The sequence below is a fragment of the Diorhabda carinulata genome, chromosome 2 (assembly GCF_026250575.1).
Source record: "Diorhabda carinulata isolate Delta chromosome 2, icDioCari1.1, whole genome shotgun sequence".
Classification (NCBI taxonomy): Eukaryota; Metazoa; Arthropoda; class Insecta; order Coleoptera; family Chrysomelidae; genus Diorhabda; species Diorhabda carinulata.
In genome coordinates this window covers 1,139,160-1,157,016 of record NC_079461.1, presented here as the reverse complement: position 1 = coordinate 1,157,016, position 17,857 = coordinate 1,139,160, and the positions used below count along the sequence as shown (strand labels likewise).

The 17,857-nt window shown below is 32.0% G+C and overlaps 1 protein-coding gene across 1 annotated transcript in view; it reads left to right on the top strand.

The window, feature by feature from the left end:
* Window positions 1–17,624, top strand: part of LOC130890838 (nuclear migration protein nudC) — a 62,341-nt gene extending 44,717 nt beyond the window's left edge. Inside the window, exons 4-5 of the mRNA XM_057795207.1 lie at window positions 16,750–16,944; window positions 16,995–17,624. Coding sequence (XP_057651190.1) covers window positions 16,750–16,944; window positions 16,995–17,249 — 450 coding nt within the window. The 3' untranslated portion in view covers window positions 17,250–17,624. The remainder of the gene's footprint in view (window positions 1–16,749; window positions 16,945–16,994) is intronic.
* Window positions 17,625–17,857: the final 233 nt, after the last annotated feature.

Here is a 17,857-nt window from a genome sequence, read left to right as displayed (position 1 = left end):
CTAGAATCGTCGATTTCCTGGAAATCCCTATTATATCGTAACCAAACAAAAAGTCGGTCACACAGAACAATGTTACACATAACGGCAAACAGTCGGACTCATCGGTAACATAGATTGGTCCAAGTTAAAAATTATTGATACAGAAGATAGTAGATTTCGTACTCAGCAGCTTCCCCGAGGTCTGCTTCTGTATATAAAGCATTTATTTTAACAGTTTTTATCCACAAAACATGACACATCAAATTATCTAATGATTCTGCTTTATTTATATATTACCATCACATTCTAGAATCGTCGATTTCCTGGAAATCCCTATTATATCGTAACCAAACAAAAAGTCGGTCACACAGAACAATGTTATACATAACGGCATACAGTCGGACTCATCGGTAACATAGATTGGTCCAAGTTAAAAATTATTGATACAGAAGATAGTAGATTTCGTACTCAGCAGCTTTCCCGAGGTTTGTTTCTGTATATAAAGCATTTATTTCAACAGTTTTTATCCACAAAACATGACACATCAAATTATCTACTGATTCTGCTTTATTTATATGTTACCATCACATTCTAGAATCGTCGATTTCCTGGAAATCCCTATTATATCGTAACCAAACAAAAAGTCGGTCACACAGAACAATGTTATACATAACGGCATACAGTCGGACTCATCGGTAACATAGATTGGTCCAAGTTAAAAATTATTGATACAGAAGATAGTAGATTTCGTACTCAGCAGCTTCCCCGAGGTCTGCTTCTGTATATAAAGCATTTATTTTAACAGTTTTTATCCACAAAACATGACACATCAAATTATCTAATGATTCTGCTTTATTTATATATTACCATCACATTCTAGAATCGTCGATTTCCTGGAAATCCCTATTATATCGTAACCAAACAAAAAGTCGGTCACACAGAACAATGTTACACATAACGGCAAACAGTCGGACTCATCGGTAACATAGATTGGTCCAAGTTAAAAATTATTGATACAGAAGATAGTAGATTTCGTACTCAGCAGCTTCCCCGAGGTCTGCTTCTGTATATAAAGCATTTATTTTAACAGTTTTTATCCACAAAACATGACACATCAAATTATCTAATGATTCTGCTTTATTTATATATTACCATCACATTCTAGAATCGTCGATTTCCTGGAAATCCCTATTATATCGTAACCAAACAAAAAGTCGGTCACACAGAACAATGTTATACATAACGGCATACAGTCGAGTAGATTTCGTACTCAGCAGCTTCCCCGAGATCTGTTTCTGTATATTAAACACTAAACTAACCCAAAAGGATTTTGACTTCTTGTTAAGAATCCTCGACGTGATTATGGAGTTTTACTCGATGTCTCTTGGTTGCTTTCTTGATGGTTTGGTCAACGATGTATTTATGGAACAAAATATCGAGAATTCACCAAGAGGCATCTACAATGTTGTTCGAGTGTTTGTTTTTGGATGTAGCACCATTGGTTGGATACCATAGAATCCTTGGTCAGGCTCGTACAATTTAACAAGCTTGTGAAGATGTTATATTCAAGTATGAAAATTCTTTTCTTCTTTGGGTGGCCTCTTCTAAGCTTGGCGATAGCTCCAGCAAAGTCATTTCTGTCTCTGGCCCTTTTTATCAGCCTCTAAACCGATCCACTCGCGAATATTCTTCAGCCATGAAGCCAAGTACAAGTTTTCCCTTAATTTTCCCTTCGATCACAAGTTGCAAAAGTCATTTCTATATGTGTGTCCCAGATACGAAGATTTTCGAGTTTTTATCAATTCCATAAGTTTCCTGTTGGTGCCTATCAATATAAATAATGCAAATTTATTTATTGTTGTACTTGATAATATGAAATATTATTCCGATAGCTCCCTTGACAAGATTTAAATATAAAAGAAAAAAAAAACGTTTTGTAAGTTTTTCCTGCTTTTACCGATCGTTGTTTGATAAAAGGAAAAGGTCGAATCTAACATGTAAACTCGTATTTTAAATAAAAATTCCAATAGAAGAGATTTATTTCCATCCAGATCCGGATCGAGAGGGAGAAAATATAAAAAATTGTCACACGACTTTTGAGTAATGGTATAAATCTTATGTTCAATATTAAAAACCATTTTTTACAAGATTTCTCAATATATATGATTATGGTTATTGCTTTGTTCAATGGAAAATATCTAAAAGTTGCAAAAACATAAGTGAAAGACGAAGGAATTTCTGTTTGCCTTTAGGAAAGCCCAAAACTCTCGATATTGCACCGGAGATAATCTCCATTACGTATTTGAAGGAAAAAAAAAACAGTGAATGTTTGGTGTGCCCTATCAAACAAGTTAAGAATTATCCGATTGGCACTCAGAACAAAAATCAGTTTCTGATTAAGTCTAAACACCCTGGCAGTATTCTTGTTGGAACGACTGAACGCCGACTGACACGTCTCGCACGTCTTGTACCATGTCCGCGATCACAATTTAACGAAAAATCCGTTGTATTCCAACAAGTGACAAGTCGAATTTTCAAGATGTTGTCCTAACCATGTACAGCGCCGTCTTACTAACGTATTTCGAAATAATTTTTGACACAAAATTTAGGAGTTGAAAAGTTGTATTCCAAAATTTCTCCATGCGAATCTTCCATTGACCGAAACAGTGTTTTTCCGTCAGTTCCTTCGATATTGTTCCAGATTTTACCTAAAGTAGATGTCGCACGGTGCAAAATCAGGCGAATATTGTGGATTATTTAACTTTATTTGACTAAAAACCTCTTAAAGGACAGTGTTGATTGCAGTTTTTCAATTTTTCTCTATCGTACACATTTTCCGAATATACCTCGTATTTTATATACATATGAATGAGATCAATATAAATTTTACGAGGTAGAATCATTAATGTTGTTGTCGTACTCGGGCAATTCCAGTTGTAAATATTCGATTTGCGTCATTGTTGACACCAACAACGACTATTAGTATTTCTTTTGTTTTTCAATTCTCGATTCTTCTTCTTTCGATTTATTTTACGATTTTTCAAACCATTAATATAAATATATGGAGACAGATCTAAACGTAGAAACACATTTTTATAATCAAGGTTCAAGACATTTACGACATTTAGATAATTCCAATTTCTATTTAACGAATTCGATGGATTCGACAACTTTATTTCCACATCATTTACTTGTCTATATGCTGTTCTGTTTCGGTAGATTCGATCTGGCGTCAAGTGGGGTCGGGAGTTTCTCTAATATTTGTATTTTCCTTGACTGAAAAAAAAAATATTAACAACCTTCACACATAAACAAGGCGGACCGGTAGTCCGTGCTAATTTATGAACAACTACAATCGTTAGCAAAAAAAAACGCGATTCAAACGACACCGCTACAATAGCGAGTCCGCGATTGATAAAAGTACTGAAGCGGTCAACCCAATTGAAACAAGACCAGAGTCAGCGGGCTGAACACGAATCAGAGTTTGGGCAATCAGAAGAAGACCATAAATTAACCCTAGACAACTGATGAGCCAGATGTACCAGAGAACACGTTAATTAAAATCGAAACGAACCGATTTTTGCTTCTAGAATTTTTTTTGAGATACTGTATCTCAAGATTGGGGATTAATTCACCGACAAACGAAACCAACAATGAACGTGACGAGATGGTAAAGTAAAAAATTTTCAATCGACCGTAGTATTACCAGATGGTGAGCAATCTTAGGCAATACATACTTAAACGTATAATTTTTTTCACATGCGGAAGGTCGATTCAGTGAACCATTAACTAAAGATTTACATAAAATGTAAAAATAAATGATAGATGTCGCAACTTGTGAGTGTAGGTGCCCGTCAACTTTTAACAGAAAAGAAATAGGTTGAGGTTAGGTTAACGTGAACATATATTTAAAAAAATATATATATAAACAACAGTTGAAATTGAATTAGGTTTTGTAGCAATGAATATTTATTATAAAGGGGTTTTCCAATAAGAGGTGTTATTTTGATTAATTCAAAGAAAAATGCCATTTTTTGAGATAAATCATCGGATGTTTATTTCATTACAACATCAGCCAAATGGCCGCCACGACTGCGCTTACAGGACCACATCCTTTTCATGAAATTTTCCGTAATCAAATTGCAAAGCGGCTGCCCTATGTCCTCGACAGCCTCACGAATTCCATCTTTGAGGTCTTGAATCGATGCTGGACTGGACTGGCGTAGACCTTATCTTTCTTTGTTGGCCCCAAAGGAAAAAGTCGCAAAGTGTTAAATCACAAGATCTCGGTGGCCAATTGTGATGACCTCTTCGAGAGATAACATGGTCCGATTTCGTTGCTTGTGTGGCACGTAGCGCCGTCTTGTTGAAAGTAAACGTTGTCCAAATCAATACCATCCAATTCCGGCCATAAAAAATCATTAATCATCTCTCGATAGCGCAATCCATTCACCGTAATTGTTGCTCCAGCCTCATTTTCGAAAAAGTAAGGTCCAATGACACCGCCGGACCAAAAACCGCACCAAACAGTCACGCGTTGAGGATGGAGAGGATTTTCAACAATAACTGTCGGGTTTTCCGAGCCCCAGATTCGACAATTTTGTTTATTGACGTAACCACCAAGGTGGAAATGGGCCTCATCAGTTAAGATGATTTTCATGCATTTCAAGGACCCAATTAGCAAAGACACGACGTTGTTGATGATCGGCCGGCTTGATTTCTTGTGTTATCTGAACTTTAGGGCCTTAAGACCCAAGTCTTTACGCAAAATACGGTGTAATGACGTTTGTGGAATGGCTAATTCCAAAAAACGACGAGGAACGGACAAACCTGGGTTTTCTTTGGGCTACAGCAGCAATATTCTCAGTTGTTCTTGAGCGACGTGCACGGGTTTTATTCTTCACATCACTAACTTGTCCCAATAGCTCAAATTTTCCCACCAATTTCTCTATTGCGGTGCTTCACGTCGACCCGAAAATGTTTTAGTTTTACGAACCGTCTCTGCCAAACTTTCACCATTTTTATAGTGAATTTTAATAATTTAAATGCGTCGTTGAAGCGTGTATCGTTCCATTTTCATTAATGGCGTAGTTTCTACTTGTCAAATGTCAAAAAATGACAGCTTAAAAAGTGACATTTACCGAAATAGCGGGCTGTTCAAAATAACACCTCTTATTGGAAAACCCTTTACTGGAGTATAGAAAAATCAATATTACAATTGTTTTTTTTTCTTATATAAACGCTCTCGTACTTTTTTTCAATGTCAAATTTGACATTTCCATTATAAACTTTGACGGTATGATGGAAGTTTCTATGACCGATCAACTTGCTTCGATTTTTGATGATGAAGCGCCATCTCCAATCACCTTGTTTCGTGGTATCGCTTCGCTACAGGATGAATTTCGCGAAGATTCTCCAAAATCGGTTGTTGTGCAGGAAAATCGTTCGCGCGCGAAGCACTTGGAAGCAATCGGTCGCCCGTTTTTTCGGAATAACCGCACATGTCTTCACTGTTCCATTAGAGCGACCTAGAACGTTCAATTCCGATTTATACACCGGCATTTATTCGCCAAAATCATTCTTTACGACGATGCGAGCTCTCACACATCAATTTAAACAATTTTGAACAGTCAAAACATCGAATCGATGGAGGTCAACGTTTGTCTACACCTGAAGAAGCATCAATCTCAAATGTCTTGTAATAGACAATTTCTATCGTGAATCTTCTGTCCATTTCCGTTAAACTTCATCTCCAGCTGTAGTAGCTGTGTACCCGTCGTAATACTACATTAAATTAATACCGATAGATGGTGTGCGGCTGTTTACCCGTCGTATTATCGAGAATTTAGATTATTTTAGACGTTCCACCAAATTTTATTTATTAATGATATTTATTAGTACTTTTGGAAAGAATAGAAATCTAATTATAACAAATAATTTTGTAAATCGTGACTCATTATTGAATGTATACGTACCGGCGTACTACTTTCATTTCTTCACATTAATATGTAGTAATAAAATTAAACGCGACCTTGATCTTAGTTTATTTATATATATATATACGTACAGTAGTTGAAAGTCCAACCTGCATTTTCGAAGTTAATGAATCAGCTGTTCGAATTTAACTCAAGTAACACCCGAAAATCAATTTCTTGGTATACCAAACCTCGAAAATACCAAAAATATTCATTCTCTTGAATATAATTCAATTATTTATTGTAGTTAGAAGATTAGAAACGATTTTTGGCCTTCTGTTTATTGAAATTTGTAGATTCACTTTTTGTCGTTGTATCTATAACAACAAAAACTTTTTTTACTCCGTTTTGGGCATTAGGAAAACCGCTCAAAGTGCTAGAACTGCTAATTTCCTTAATTAATTTAACGAAAAGATCTTCCCGTGCTCAATGACTTCCCATAACTCTTCTCGGACGCAAATTTTGTTGTTATTTTAGATCAGGACCATTTACCGGCTAAGGTGACGAAGCCTCAATATTGTTTTGTGGAAACCATAGTTTCCCTCATAAATTTGATCCACCGATTGTAAACTCCAACAAACTTCAAGCCCATTTACTTCAAATTCACCAGATTTCAAAATATTTTGATTTTGGTGGTCTGTAGTCGCGTATTTGCTTTTTCACCTGTGAAGACCAAAAGTCCAGATCATGATATACATAATTAAGTTCAAACACAACTCTGTATAGCTTTCCTAGCACTTGCATAGTTTTTAAATCGTCTACACGCTGTACTGTTGATTCCACAAACCAGCACCAACAGCCGATTGGAAGGAATTTTTTTTCGTCCAGATCCAACCTATAGTAGTGGATTTAAGTCCTGGATGATTTTACCAGTCTTCTGATAGACCAGCCATCTTCCAATTTGGCGGTAACGTCAGCGAATTATGTACCAACGGTCGTGGTTAAAAAATGGTATCGTTGGGCAAACAATGAAAAATTCATTTGAGATGTTATAAACCCGACGTGAGGATTTTCGCTTGAATGCACTTTTTCAAGGTGCCATCGCATTAAATTATATGCAATAAATTGAGTTTGTGTGTGTGTGTATATCTCGTTAAAAAAGGTCAGGGATCTTAATTGATATATACTGTCATTTAACATGGTCAAAACTAAAATTAATTATCATATTATGTAAAATAATCAATTATTTATGTATTTCAAGAAATATAGAAAACTATTCGATACGTGTGTCATCAATTTCCTCATTTATATCATTTCGAATTAATAATAAAAATTGTTTACATCTTTTTTAAACACTTACTTAACTTATTTCATAAATTTTTTACAAGATCGTGGCTGGGATCATCAATAAAGACGTATCCCATACGCTAATTACCTTTTTTCAAAAAAATAATCCCATTTTCTTCATATATTATTTATTACATTACTTTATGAACAACCCTCGTATATTCGTAATTTGAAATTTCAACTTTATTGTATATTTTTTAAGCTAACCTCGTATCCCAAAAAAATAAACGCTCAAACTACAGTTTTGTCGTCAAATTTGGGAGAGACCGATTTGAACAGTTGTCGATACTCATCAGCACAGTGCAAAACTTGTTTCGATTACAATATTTGTTTAAATATTTAAAAAAAAAAAAGATTATTAATTTCGTGGCAACAAACTGTTTATGAAACTAGTTTAATTTGCTTGAAATGTGTTTAGTATATAATTTGAATAAATCTATTTTTAAAATATTTTGTAAAATAAAATCGGAGGTCAATCCTAAGTTGTTCTAATGTTATGATATTGCTGAGGATTTCCTTATTAGTTAAAAAATAATAATTGAGACGCTTCTCCGCATTCCACGAGATAATCATTAAATATACAGGGTGTCTGTAAAATTTGTCTTAAAAACGGAAACCAGAACCAATGGAAGCTAAATTAGAAGATTAATGGAAATGATACTACGTCTATAATGGGAAAAGTCCGTGTTACAAAGGAAATGGAAGGAGATGATACAAAAAATGTAAAAAATCTTAGAGGAAAGGAATATAAAGATAAAGTCGAAAAGTCGACGAAATTAATGGAAATTGTCTCGTTGATAAGAGTAGGATAATAATGGAAAAAGGTCCGTATTGGAAAGAAACTAATGGAAAATGAAAGATGATACAAAAAATGTAAAAAATCTTAGAGGAAAGGAATATAAAGATAAATTCGAGGAGTCGACGAAATTAATGGAAAATGTCTCGTTGATAAGAGTAGGATAATAATGGAAAAAGGTCCGTATTGGAAAGAAACTAATGGAAAATGGAAGATGATACAAAAAATGTAAAAAATCTTAGAGGGAAGGAATATAAAGATAAAGTCGAGGAGTCGACGAAATTAATGGAAATTGTCTGTTTGATAAGAGTAGGTTAGTAATGGAAAAAGGTCCGTATTGGAAAGAAACTAATGGAAAATGAAAGATGATACAAAAAATGTAAAAAATCTTAGAGGGAAGGAATATAAAGATAAAGTCGAAGAGTCGACGAAATAAATGGAAAATGTCTCGTTGATAAGAGTAGGATAATAATGGAAAAAGGTCCGTATTGGAAAGAAACTAATGGAAAATGGAAGATGATACAAAAAATGTAAAAAATCTTAGAGGGAAGGAATATAAAGATAAAGTCGAGGAGTCGACGAAATTAATGGAAATTGTCTGTTTGATAAGAGTAGGTTAGTAATGGAAAAAGGTCCGTATTGGAAAGAAACTAATGGAAAATGAAAGATGATACAAAAAATGTAAAAAATCTTAGAGGGAAGGAATATAAAGATAAAGTCGAAGAGTCGACGAAATTAATGGAAATTGTCTGTTTGATAAGAGTAGGTTAGTAATGGAAAAAGGTCCGTATTGGAAAGAAACTAATGGAAAATGAAAGATGATACAAAAAATGTAAAAAATCTTAGAGGGAAGGAATATAAAGATAAAGTCGAAGAGTCGACGAAATAAATGGAAAATGTCTCGTTGATAAGAGTAGGATAATAATGGAAAAAGGTCCGTATTGGAAAGAAACTAATGGAAAATGGAAGATGATACAAAAAATGTAAAAAATCTTAGAGGGAAGGAATATAAAGATAAAGTCGAGGAGTCGACGAAATTAATGGAAATTGTCTGTTTGATAAGAGTAGGTTAGTAATGGAAAAAGGTCCGTATTGGAAAGAAACTAATGGAAAATGAAAGATGATACAAAAAATGTAAAAAATCTTAGAGGGAAGGAATATAAAGATAAAGTCGAAGAGTCGACGAAATTAATGGAAATTGTCTGTTTGATAAGAGTAGGTTAGTAATGGAAAAAGGTCCGTATTGGAAAGAAACTAATGGAAAATGGAAGATGATACAAAAAATGTAAAAAATCTTAGAGGGAAGGAATATAAAGATAAAGTCGAGGAGTCGACGAAATAAATGGAAAATGTCTCGTTGATAAGAGTAGGTTAGTAATGGAAAAAGGTCCGTATTGGAAAGAAACTAATGGAAAATGAAAGATGATACAAAAAATGTAAAAAATCTTAGAGGGAAGGAATATAAAGATAAATTCGAGGAGTCGACGAAATTAATGGAAATTGTCTCGTTGATAAGAGTAGGATAATAATGGAAAAAGGTCCGTATTGGAAAGAAACTAATGGAAAATGGAAGATGATACAAAAAATGTAAAAAATCTTAGAGGGAAGGAATATAAAGATAAAGTCGAGGAGTCGACGAAATAAATGGAAAATGTCTCGTTGATAAGAGTAGGTTAGTAATGGAAAAAGGTCCGTATTGGAAAGAAACTAATGGAAAATGAAAGATGATACAAAAAATGTAAAAAATCTTAGAGGGAAGGAATATAAAGATAAATTCGAAGAGTCGACGAAATTAATGGAAATTGTCTCGTTGATAAGAGTAGGATAATAATGGAAAAAGGTCCGTATTGGAAAGAAACTAATGGAAAATGGAAGATGATACAAAAAATGTAAAAAATCTTAGAGGAAAGGAATATAAAGATAAATTCGAAGAGTCGACGAAATTAATGGAAAATGTCTCGTTGATAAGAGTAGGATAATAATGGAAAAAGGTCCGTATTGGAAAGAAACTAATGGAAAATGGAAGATGATACAAAAAATGTAAAAAATCTTAGAGGGAAGGAAATTAAGGAAAAAGTTATAGAAGGTGGGGAGAATGTCGTAAACATAATTAAAAAATCCTGGTTTTGGATACTATGATAATATTGAAAAAAGTATAGTTTGTGAAAAAAAAACTGTACCGGCAAAAGTCTATAACCCAAAAATTAATAAAGTAAAAAGTTGATAAAAATACAGACGAAATTAATGGAAAAAATTTGTAAGGCGACGTCTGCAATGGAAAATTTTCGTTGGGCGAGGAAAATAATGGAAAATGTCTTCTCAAATGGAAATTGACAATAATATAAAGGATCTAGGAGGAGAGGAAAACAATGAAAATGTCGTAAACATAATAAAAGGATACGGTGATAATAATGGAAAAAATATAATTCAGGAAAAGAAAACCGCGGTGGGGAAAGTCTATAAGACGAGAAAAATGGGAGAACCAGTCTAGAAAGCTAAGAAAATAAAAAAATGTAGAAAACGAAAAAAATAATGAAAAAAAATCCTTTTCTCCATTAAGAACAATTAAGTTTTAGTTATTTTTCCAACGGAAGCTTTAAAAATTTGAACAAAATAGAAATCACAATGATTTTTGTTTGGACGCGTTCATATGAAAAGCGTTGTCGTTTTTACTATGTCAAAATCACGATTCAAAGATTTTTTCCGAAAAGTTTATGTCGAAACTTATTTTTCGATCGGATCTTTGCACGTTAGTGAAATTTGTACGTATAAAATTGATTCTTCAATATCTAGATCCGTTTTATACGGAAAAATTTATTGCCAAGAATAAATTTATTCAAATAATTTATATCATGTCAATAGAAAATGGAATTCTTGTCGTTTAAACAGTAAATGAATGGGTGCGATTATATTCGTATTCAAAATAGAAAAAAAAATAATCACAAGTAATAATACGATATACACAGTGTTTCAAAAAGTGTACTAATAGAAAAATCTTTTATATATTCAAAAAAGAAGAGTTTGAATATCGAAATTCGTCTATCAGATATAATTATGTGGTGAAATTTAAAAAAATAAGATTTTTCTTTTTGAAAATCATAACATAACAAAATATTTTGATAAAGTCTTGAGGAAAAGTCGAAACGTCAAATTTTATATAAAATTATTTAAAAAAAAAACTAATTTTAAAACGGAATAGACCTAAAATCGATAACGTTTAGATGTAGCCAAATTATTAAGTAGAACCGTGATTTAAATGCGTTTAAAATTCATGGAGAAACGTCATTTTTCCACTAACCTCTAACCGATTGGCTTCCATGGATAAAACTGTCCGCTATAACCGAAAAACAATCACACCCGCTTCAACATTTAACGTTAACTGAACGAAAAAAATGTCGAAACCACCCGCATTCAATGTAAAACAATAGAAGGATTTACAAAAAGAAAAATTGGTCAATCGAAATAATAAAAGAAATAGAGTCGAGGTCGATTGTGATTATGTGACATCTTTTCAAAATTGCTCTTTATTCCTTTATCGCATTGATGTTCCATGGGAAAAATGGCAGCAATTGCATAAATTTTTTTTAAAATATCGTCGACTCGTTTATATTGGCATTGGGATCATTTTTTTCATTGTGTACAATCTAACAATATCATTTGATAATCATTTTTCGGTGATTTTATACTTTGGATGTCCCCTCGTTTTTTGGCTCTAGAAAATCATTTTTTTAACGCGGATTTACGAAAAAAATTATGGGAATAAAAAAATTAAAACTTTTATTGGTTTCAAGACTTTAAATGTTCATGAAAATGCACTCAATCACGTATAATTGTTGATAACTTTTTTCCAAATAATAAAACGAAGTTTTTTCCATAATTTACACAAAAAAAACGAACAAATTGAGACAAAAATATACGAAACTGTTTAATTTTGTTGATTCATAAAAATGAAAAGTGATTGTCAACTTTTTTTATGTATAAAACATAAATTTACATAAATATTCACGTATAATTGTTGATAACTTTTTTACAAATAATAAAATTAAGTTTTTTTCATAGATTACACAAAAAAAAACGAACAAATTGAGACAAAAATATACGAAAATGTTTAATTTTGTTGATTCACAAAAATGAAAAGTGATTGTCAACTTTTTTTATGTATAAAACATAAATTTACATAAATATTCACGTATAATTGTTGATAACTTTTTTACAAATAATAAAATTAAGTTTTTTTCATAGATTACACAAAAAAAAGCGAACAAATTGAGACAAAAATATACGAAAATGTTTAATTTTGTTGATTCATATAAATGAAAAGTGATTGTCAACTTTTTTCATGTATAAAACATAAATTTACATAAATATTCACGTATAATTGTTGATAACTTTTTTACAAATAATAAAATTAAGTTTTTTTCATAGATTACACAAAAAAAAGCGAACAAATTGAGACAAAAATATACGAAAATGTTTAATTTTGTTGATTCACAAAAATGAAAAGTGATTGTCAACTTTTTTTATATATAAAACATAAATTTACATAAATATTCACGTATAATTGTTGATAACTTTTTTACAAATAATAAAATTAAGTTTTTTTCATAGATTACACAAAAAAAAGCGAACAAATTGAGACAAAAATATACGAAAATGTTTAATTTTGTTGATTCATAAAAATGAAAAGTGATTGTCAACTTTTTTTATGTATAAAACATAAATTTACATAAATATTCACGTATAATTGTTGATAACTTTTTTACAAATAATAAAATTAAGTTTTTTTCATAGATTACACAAAAAAAAGCGAACAAATTGAGACAAAAATATACGAAAATGTTTAATTTTGTTGATTCACAAAAATGAAAAGTGATTGTCAACTTTTTTTATGTATAAAACATAAATTTACATAGATATCTCTTCGATTCAGATCTGCAGAATAATTATTCCGAAAATAAAAACAAAGTGCATTGTTCAAGATAATGTACAAGGTTTTTTTTTCAAAAATTGAAGGTTAATAGTCTTAAAATTACATACATGTAAAATAATCGTCTTGTTGTAATTATCCAAGAACTGTATGGAGTTCTAATTATATTGCTGTTAACAGAGACGGGTTATTTTTCCTAAAAAATATAAATTATACACATACTTTTAGTTCAAGCATTAAATACCTCTTTGTTTTAAATAATATTCTACCCGGTGGCCCAGTAATTTTAAATTAAATTACTTCTTGATGTACAAGCTTAACAACGGCTTCAAAAGTGTTATCCAGACTCGAAAAGAACAAGACACCGATGATGGTGCACGTTCTGGTCGTCCAATTGAGGTAATTACTCCAAAAAACATCAAGAAAATCCACAAATTTTGTTATATTTGATTGCGCTGAGGCACAATCGATCAAAAACAAAAATTTGGCGATGTTTACACGCAATAAATCAAATTTTTTGCCTCGATATGTGACTATAGATGGATTAGGGATCAAAATGATCATCATCTGATTGGACTTCAACCGGTGAACCACTTCCGGATCGTTCCAAGACCCAACAGTCATCTGGAAATGTTGTGGCTTCAATATTTTGGGATATTCGTGGAATATTGGTCATCAACTATGTCCAAAAGGGAGAGATAATCAATAGCGAATACTACATAGAGTTGTTGGATCGTTCGAATACAAAAATCAATGAAAAACCTCCTCATATGTCAAAGAAAATAAAACTAACACATAAAGACAATTCACTCATAAGCAACGATGGTTAAATTGAACAAATTGCTTCCTCGTCCACCGTATAGCATAGATCTGAACCCAAGTGTTCATTAGTTACTCGTTAATCCCAAAAAATTTGCTTTAAATGAAGAAGCAATTGGCGAAACTGAAGCCTATTTTGATACTATAGACAAATGCTCTGCCCCTCTTAATATGATTTGAAACGCCGCTGGTTTTTCTAAAAAGAATTACATCGAACAAAGGTACTATCCATCAATCGGTTTAGTATGCGGATGCGTCTTTTTTTTTTCTTTCTCTTTCTATTAATTATACTTTTGCAAGTTTGTTTAAAACTACTACTACTGAGAAATGGCACGTATCGTGTTATTGGATTTAACCATACACACCTCAATTTACACGCCGGTCAATAATTCCATTTCACAATAGACTAGACGTTATGAAATTCGTTGTATTAAATTCCGGACGTAATCTAATACTTTTTCGTACGTTCTATAATTAAAATAACAAACTTTTATTGACGAAAAAGATAATAAAAATACTTTTTAAACGACGCCATCGTTCTGTATTTATACTGTATTATATATACATGCCGAAAGTTGCGTTTTGAGTGTTCCATGTAGTGAAAATGACAGTTCCGTACTGCAAAACGCTCTAGGAACGTTCTGGAGTGACTTTAGTCGCTTCAATTTTGACAGTTGACAAGTTCACTTCTATGATTTCGCATAACCTTGAATGGGGAGAGTACGATTTTCGTGGCGCCGCGTTTGGTTGAATTAGAGCAAAATAAATCGAAAATGAAGGATGAAATTTTTCGATATCTCGCTTCGTTTTCGAGATATCGATTCTTAAATACTTTTTAAACTACGCAATCGCTCTGTATTTATACTGTATTATATTTGTATACCAAAAGTTGCGTTTTGAGTGTTCCATGTAGTGAAAATGATAGTTCCGTACTGCAAAACGCTCTAGGAACGTTCTGGAGTGACTTTAGCCGCTTCAATTTTGACAGTTGACAATTTCACTTCGATGATTTTGCATAACCTTAAATGGGGAGAGTACGATTCCTATGGCGCTGCGTTTGGTTGAATTAGACCAAAATAAATCGAAAATGAAGAATGAAATTTTTCGATATCTCGCTTCGTTTTCGAGATATCGATACTTAAATACTTTTCAAACGACGCCATCGTTCTGTATTTATACTGTATTATATTTACATACCGAAAGTTGCGTTTTGAGTGTTCCATGTAGTGAAAATGACAGTTCCGTACTGCAAAACGCTCTAGGAACGTTCTGGAGTGACTTTAGTCGCTTCAATTTTGACAGTTGACAATTTCACTTCTATGATTTCGCATAACCTTGAATGGGGAGAGTACGATTTTCGTGGCGCCGCGTTTGGTTGAATTAGACCAAAATAAATCGAAAATGAAGGATGAAATTTTTCGATCTCGCTTTGTTTTCGAGATATCGATACTTAAATACTTTTTAAACGACGCCATCGTTCTGTATTTATACTCACGCCTCACGCGAGGAAAATTTTTTTTAAACAATTTTGGATGTAAAAAATTCACGATTTTTGATTTTTTTACACTCAAAGTGCACCACGGGAAGGTTAGGTTAGGTTAGGTTCCAACTTTAAGTATCGATATCTCGAAAACGAAGCGAGATATCGAAAAATTTTATTCTTCATTTTCGACTTATTTTGAGTCGATTTAAAAATAGCATAGTCAAATTTTTATCAATTTAACGTCTAGGGCTCCCTCTAGACGCCCAGTCTCGTTATTTAATAACCAGACCTCGTATATTAAACTTCATAACATTATTTTTCAATCTTCTTGTTTATAATAAAACATTTTTTTTTCTGATATACAGGTTAACGTATCCGAAATATCAATTTCTTAGACCCACGACTTTTACATCCTGCCTATATATACCTTCATTAATTGATGATGTCATCAACAGAAGAGTATTGATCGATCGATCGTAAAATTATACATCAATTTAGTTGTAAACTACTTCATTTCAACGCCTTTTGAATTTATAAACGTCGTCATACTTTTTTCAATAAATTAAATCCTCAATATAATATATATCACATTCTAACCTAAGTTTTATTACTAAATACAGATATAATTCCTATTAGAATAGTATATTACACTGTTGAATTCACCAAAATTATTCCGAACGAAATTCAGTTATATTATTTCCTTTATTTTTAATAGGATTTATTTAATTATAGATATTTTTTCTACATTCATAAATTGATTTTTCAATTATGATTGACAGTATTGACGTATTAATTAAAAAACTTTTAAAATAAATCGATTTAATGTATATTGGCAACATAGCATGTTAAATTCGTTGATTTTCTCAAGGTCAATAAAGTCAATACGTCCATTAGTAGTGACGTCACACTTCCATTTTGAAATAAACCGCGTTGTTGCATTCCTAGAGATTTTTTACGATTACATTGTTTCAAAATTATGTTTAAGTTGAAAAAAATTGTTCAAATTATGTTTCCAATTAAACTAGGAGGATTTACCTTATTATTATTATTATATTCGATATTGAATAAAACGAAATTGAGTCGAGTTGAGGTTATGTTATTACAAACAATCCAATTTATTTGTAAATAGATATTCGCTTATAATAAATACTGTTAAAAAAAATAAAAAACATAATTTTTTTGAGAAAATATCTTTTTAAGGCTTATAAATGAAAATTAAAATAATTATTTCTATAGAAATATATATTTGTTCATTTTGTAACCAAAATGTGCAGTATCTTATTAATTATACACAATATACGAGGGTGATTCAAATATAAACCAAAATTTTTAAATAAACGCGCCAAAAATTGTGAAATTTGTCAGAAAGCTCCCGGAGAAGTGACAAAAGTGTGTAGAGTATGACGGAGACTATTTAGAAAAAAATTTCAGCCCCGTCTGTTGATAATAATTTTTGAATGAAATTTTTTCGTTGTTGTTGTAGTTGCGGGTACCTTTGAAGGTGAATTTCCGAGCTAAACAAAAGGACGTGGTGGTGAATATGACGAAAAAACATCTGAAATGCGGTCTGAAAGGTCAACCACCGATCATAGACGACGATTTTCCTCACGAAATAAAATTGGAAGAATCCGCTTGGGTTATAGAAGACGGAAAAGATCTTTTGTTCACATTCGAAAAAGTGAGTGCACGTTTTATTTATAAACGGTTATTATATTGATTTTTTGTTAGGTTAACAAAATGAATTGGTGGGATAAAGTGGTGAAATCCGATCCGGAAATAAGTACCAAAAAAATCAATCCGGAACCGTCGAAATTGAGCGATTTGGACGGAGAAACGAGAGGTATGGTAGAAAAAATGATGTACGATCAACGACAAAAAGAAATGGGTTTACCTACTAGTGACGAACAGAAAAAACAGGACGTGCTTAAAAAATTTATGGAACAACATCCCGAAATGGATTTCTCCAAATGCAAATTTAACTAAAATGTTTCTCATACTTTTTATTTTATTTTTACTTTTTTTTTATTCGGGACGGATTAAACACTTCTCGATAACCTTAATTACAGCATTCGTATAACAATTTTTTCTTTAATTAACCTTCGGTTTGTAAAAACAGTAGAGGCCTCCGGCAATTTATTGTTACTACAGTACCGTCAATATTGTCGCCAAATTCGGATTATCCCCCGTATATACCGACCGGTATTAGTTGATCCACCCTGAAAATATATATACTTACAATTATTTGGGATAATTTCGTTCACATTGTAAACTTTTTTTCAGTTTTTGATTTTACTTTATTCACTCTCACTTTTCATATTGATAATTTTCTTAATTTTTCTGAATAAAGCTGCAAAATTATTTGTTATTTTCTTTTCCCAAACTATATTTTATTGTACAGCCATCTAGCGGACAATTTCCAAATTCAACGTCAGCAGGTAAATAAAATTTCATTAGTTCGACTACGAATCAATAGATGGCGTAATGTGTGTGGACACATCGATATGGTTTGAAAGTACTAATAAATTCATCTGTTTGGAGGATCTAAATCGGATTGTACAAAATGATAAAAACACCTAAACCAGAAATATGGT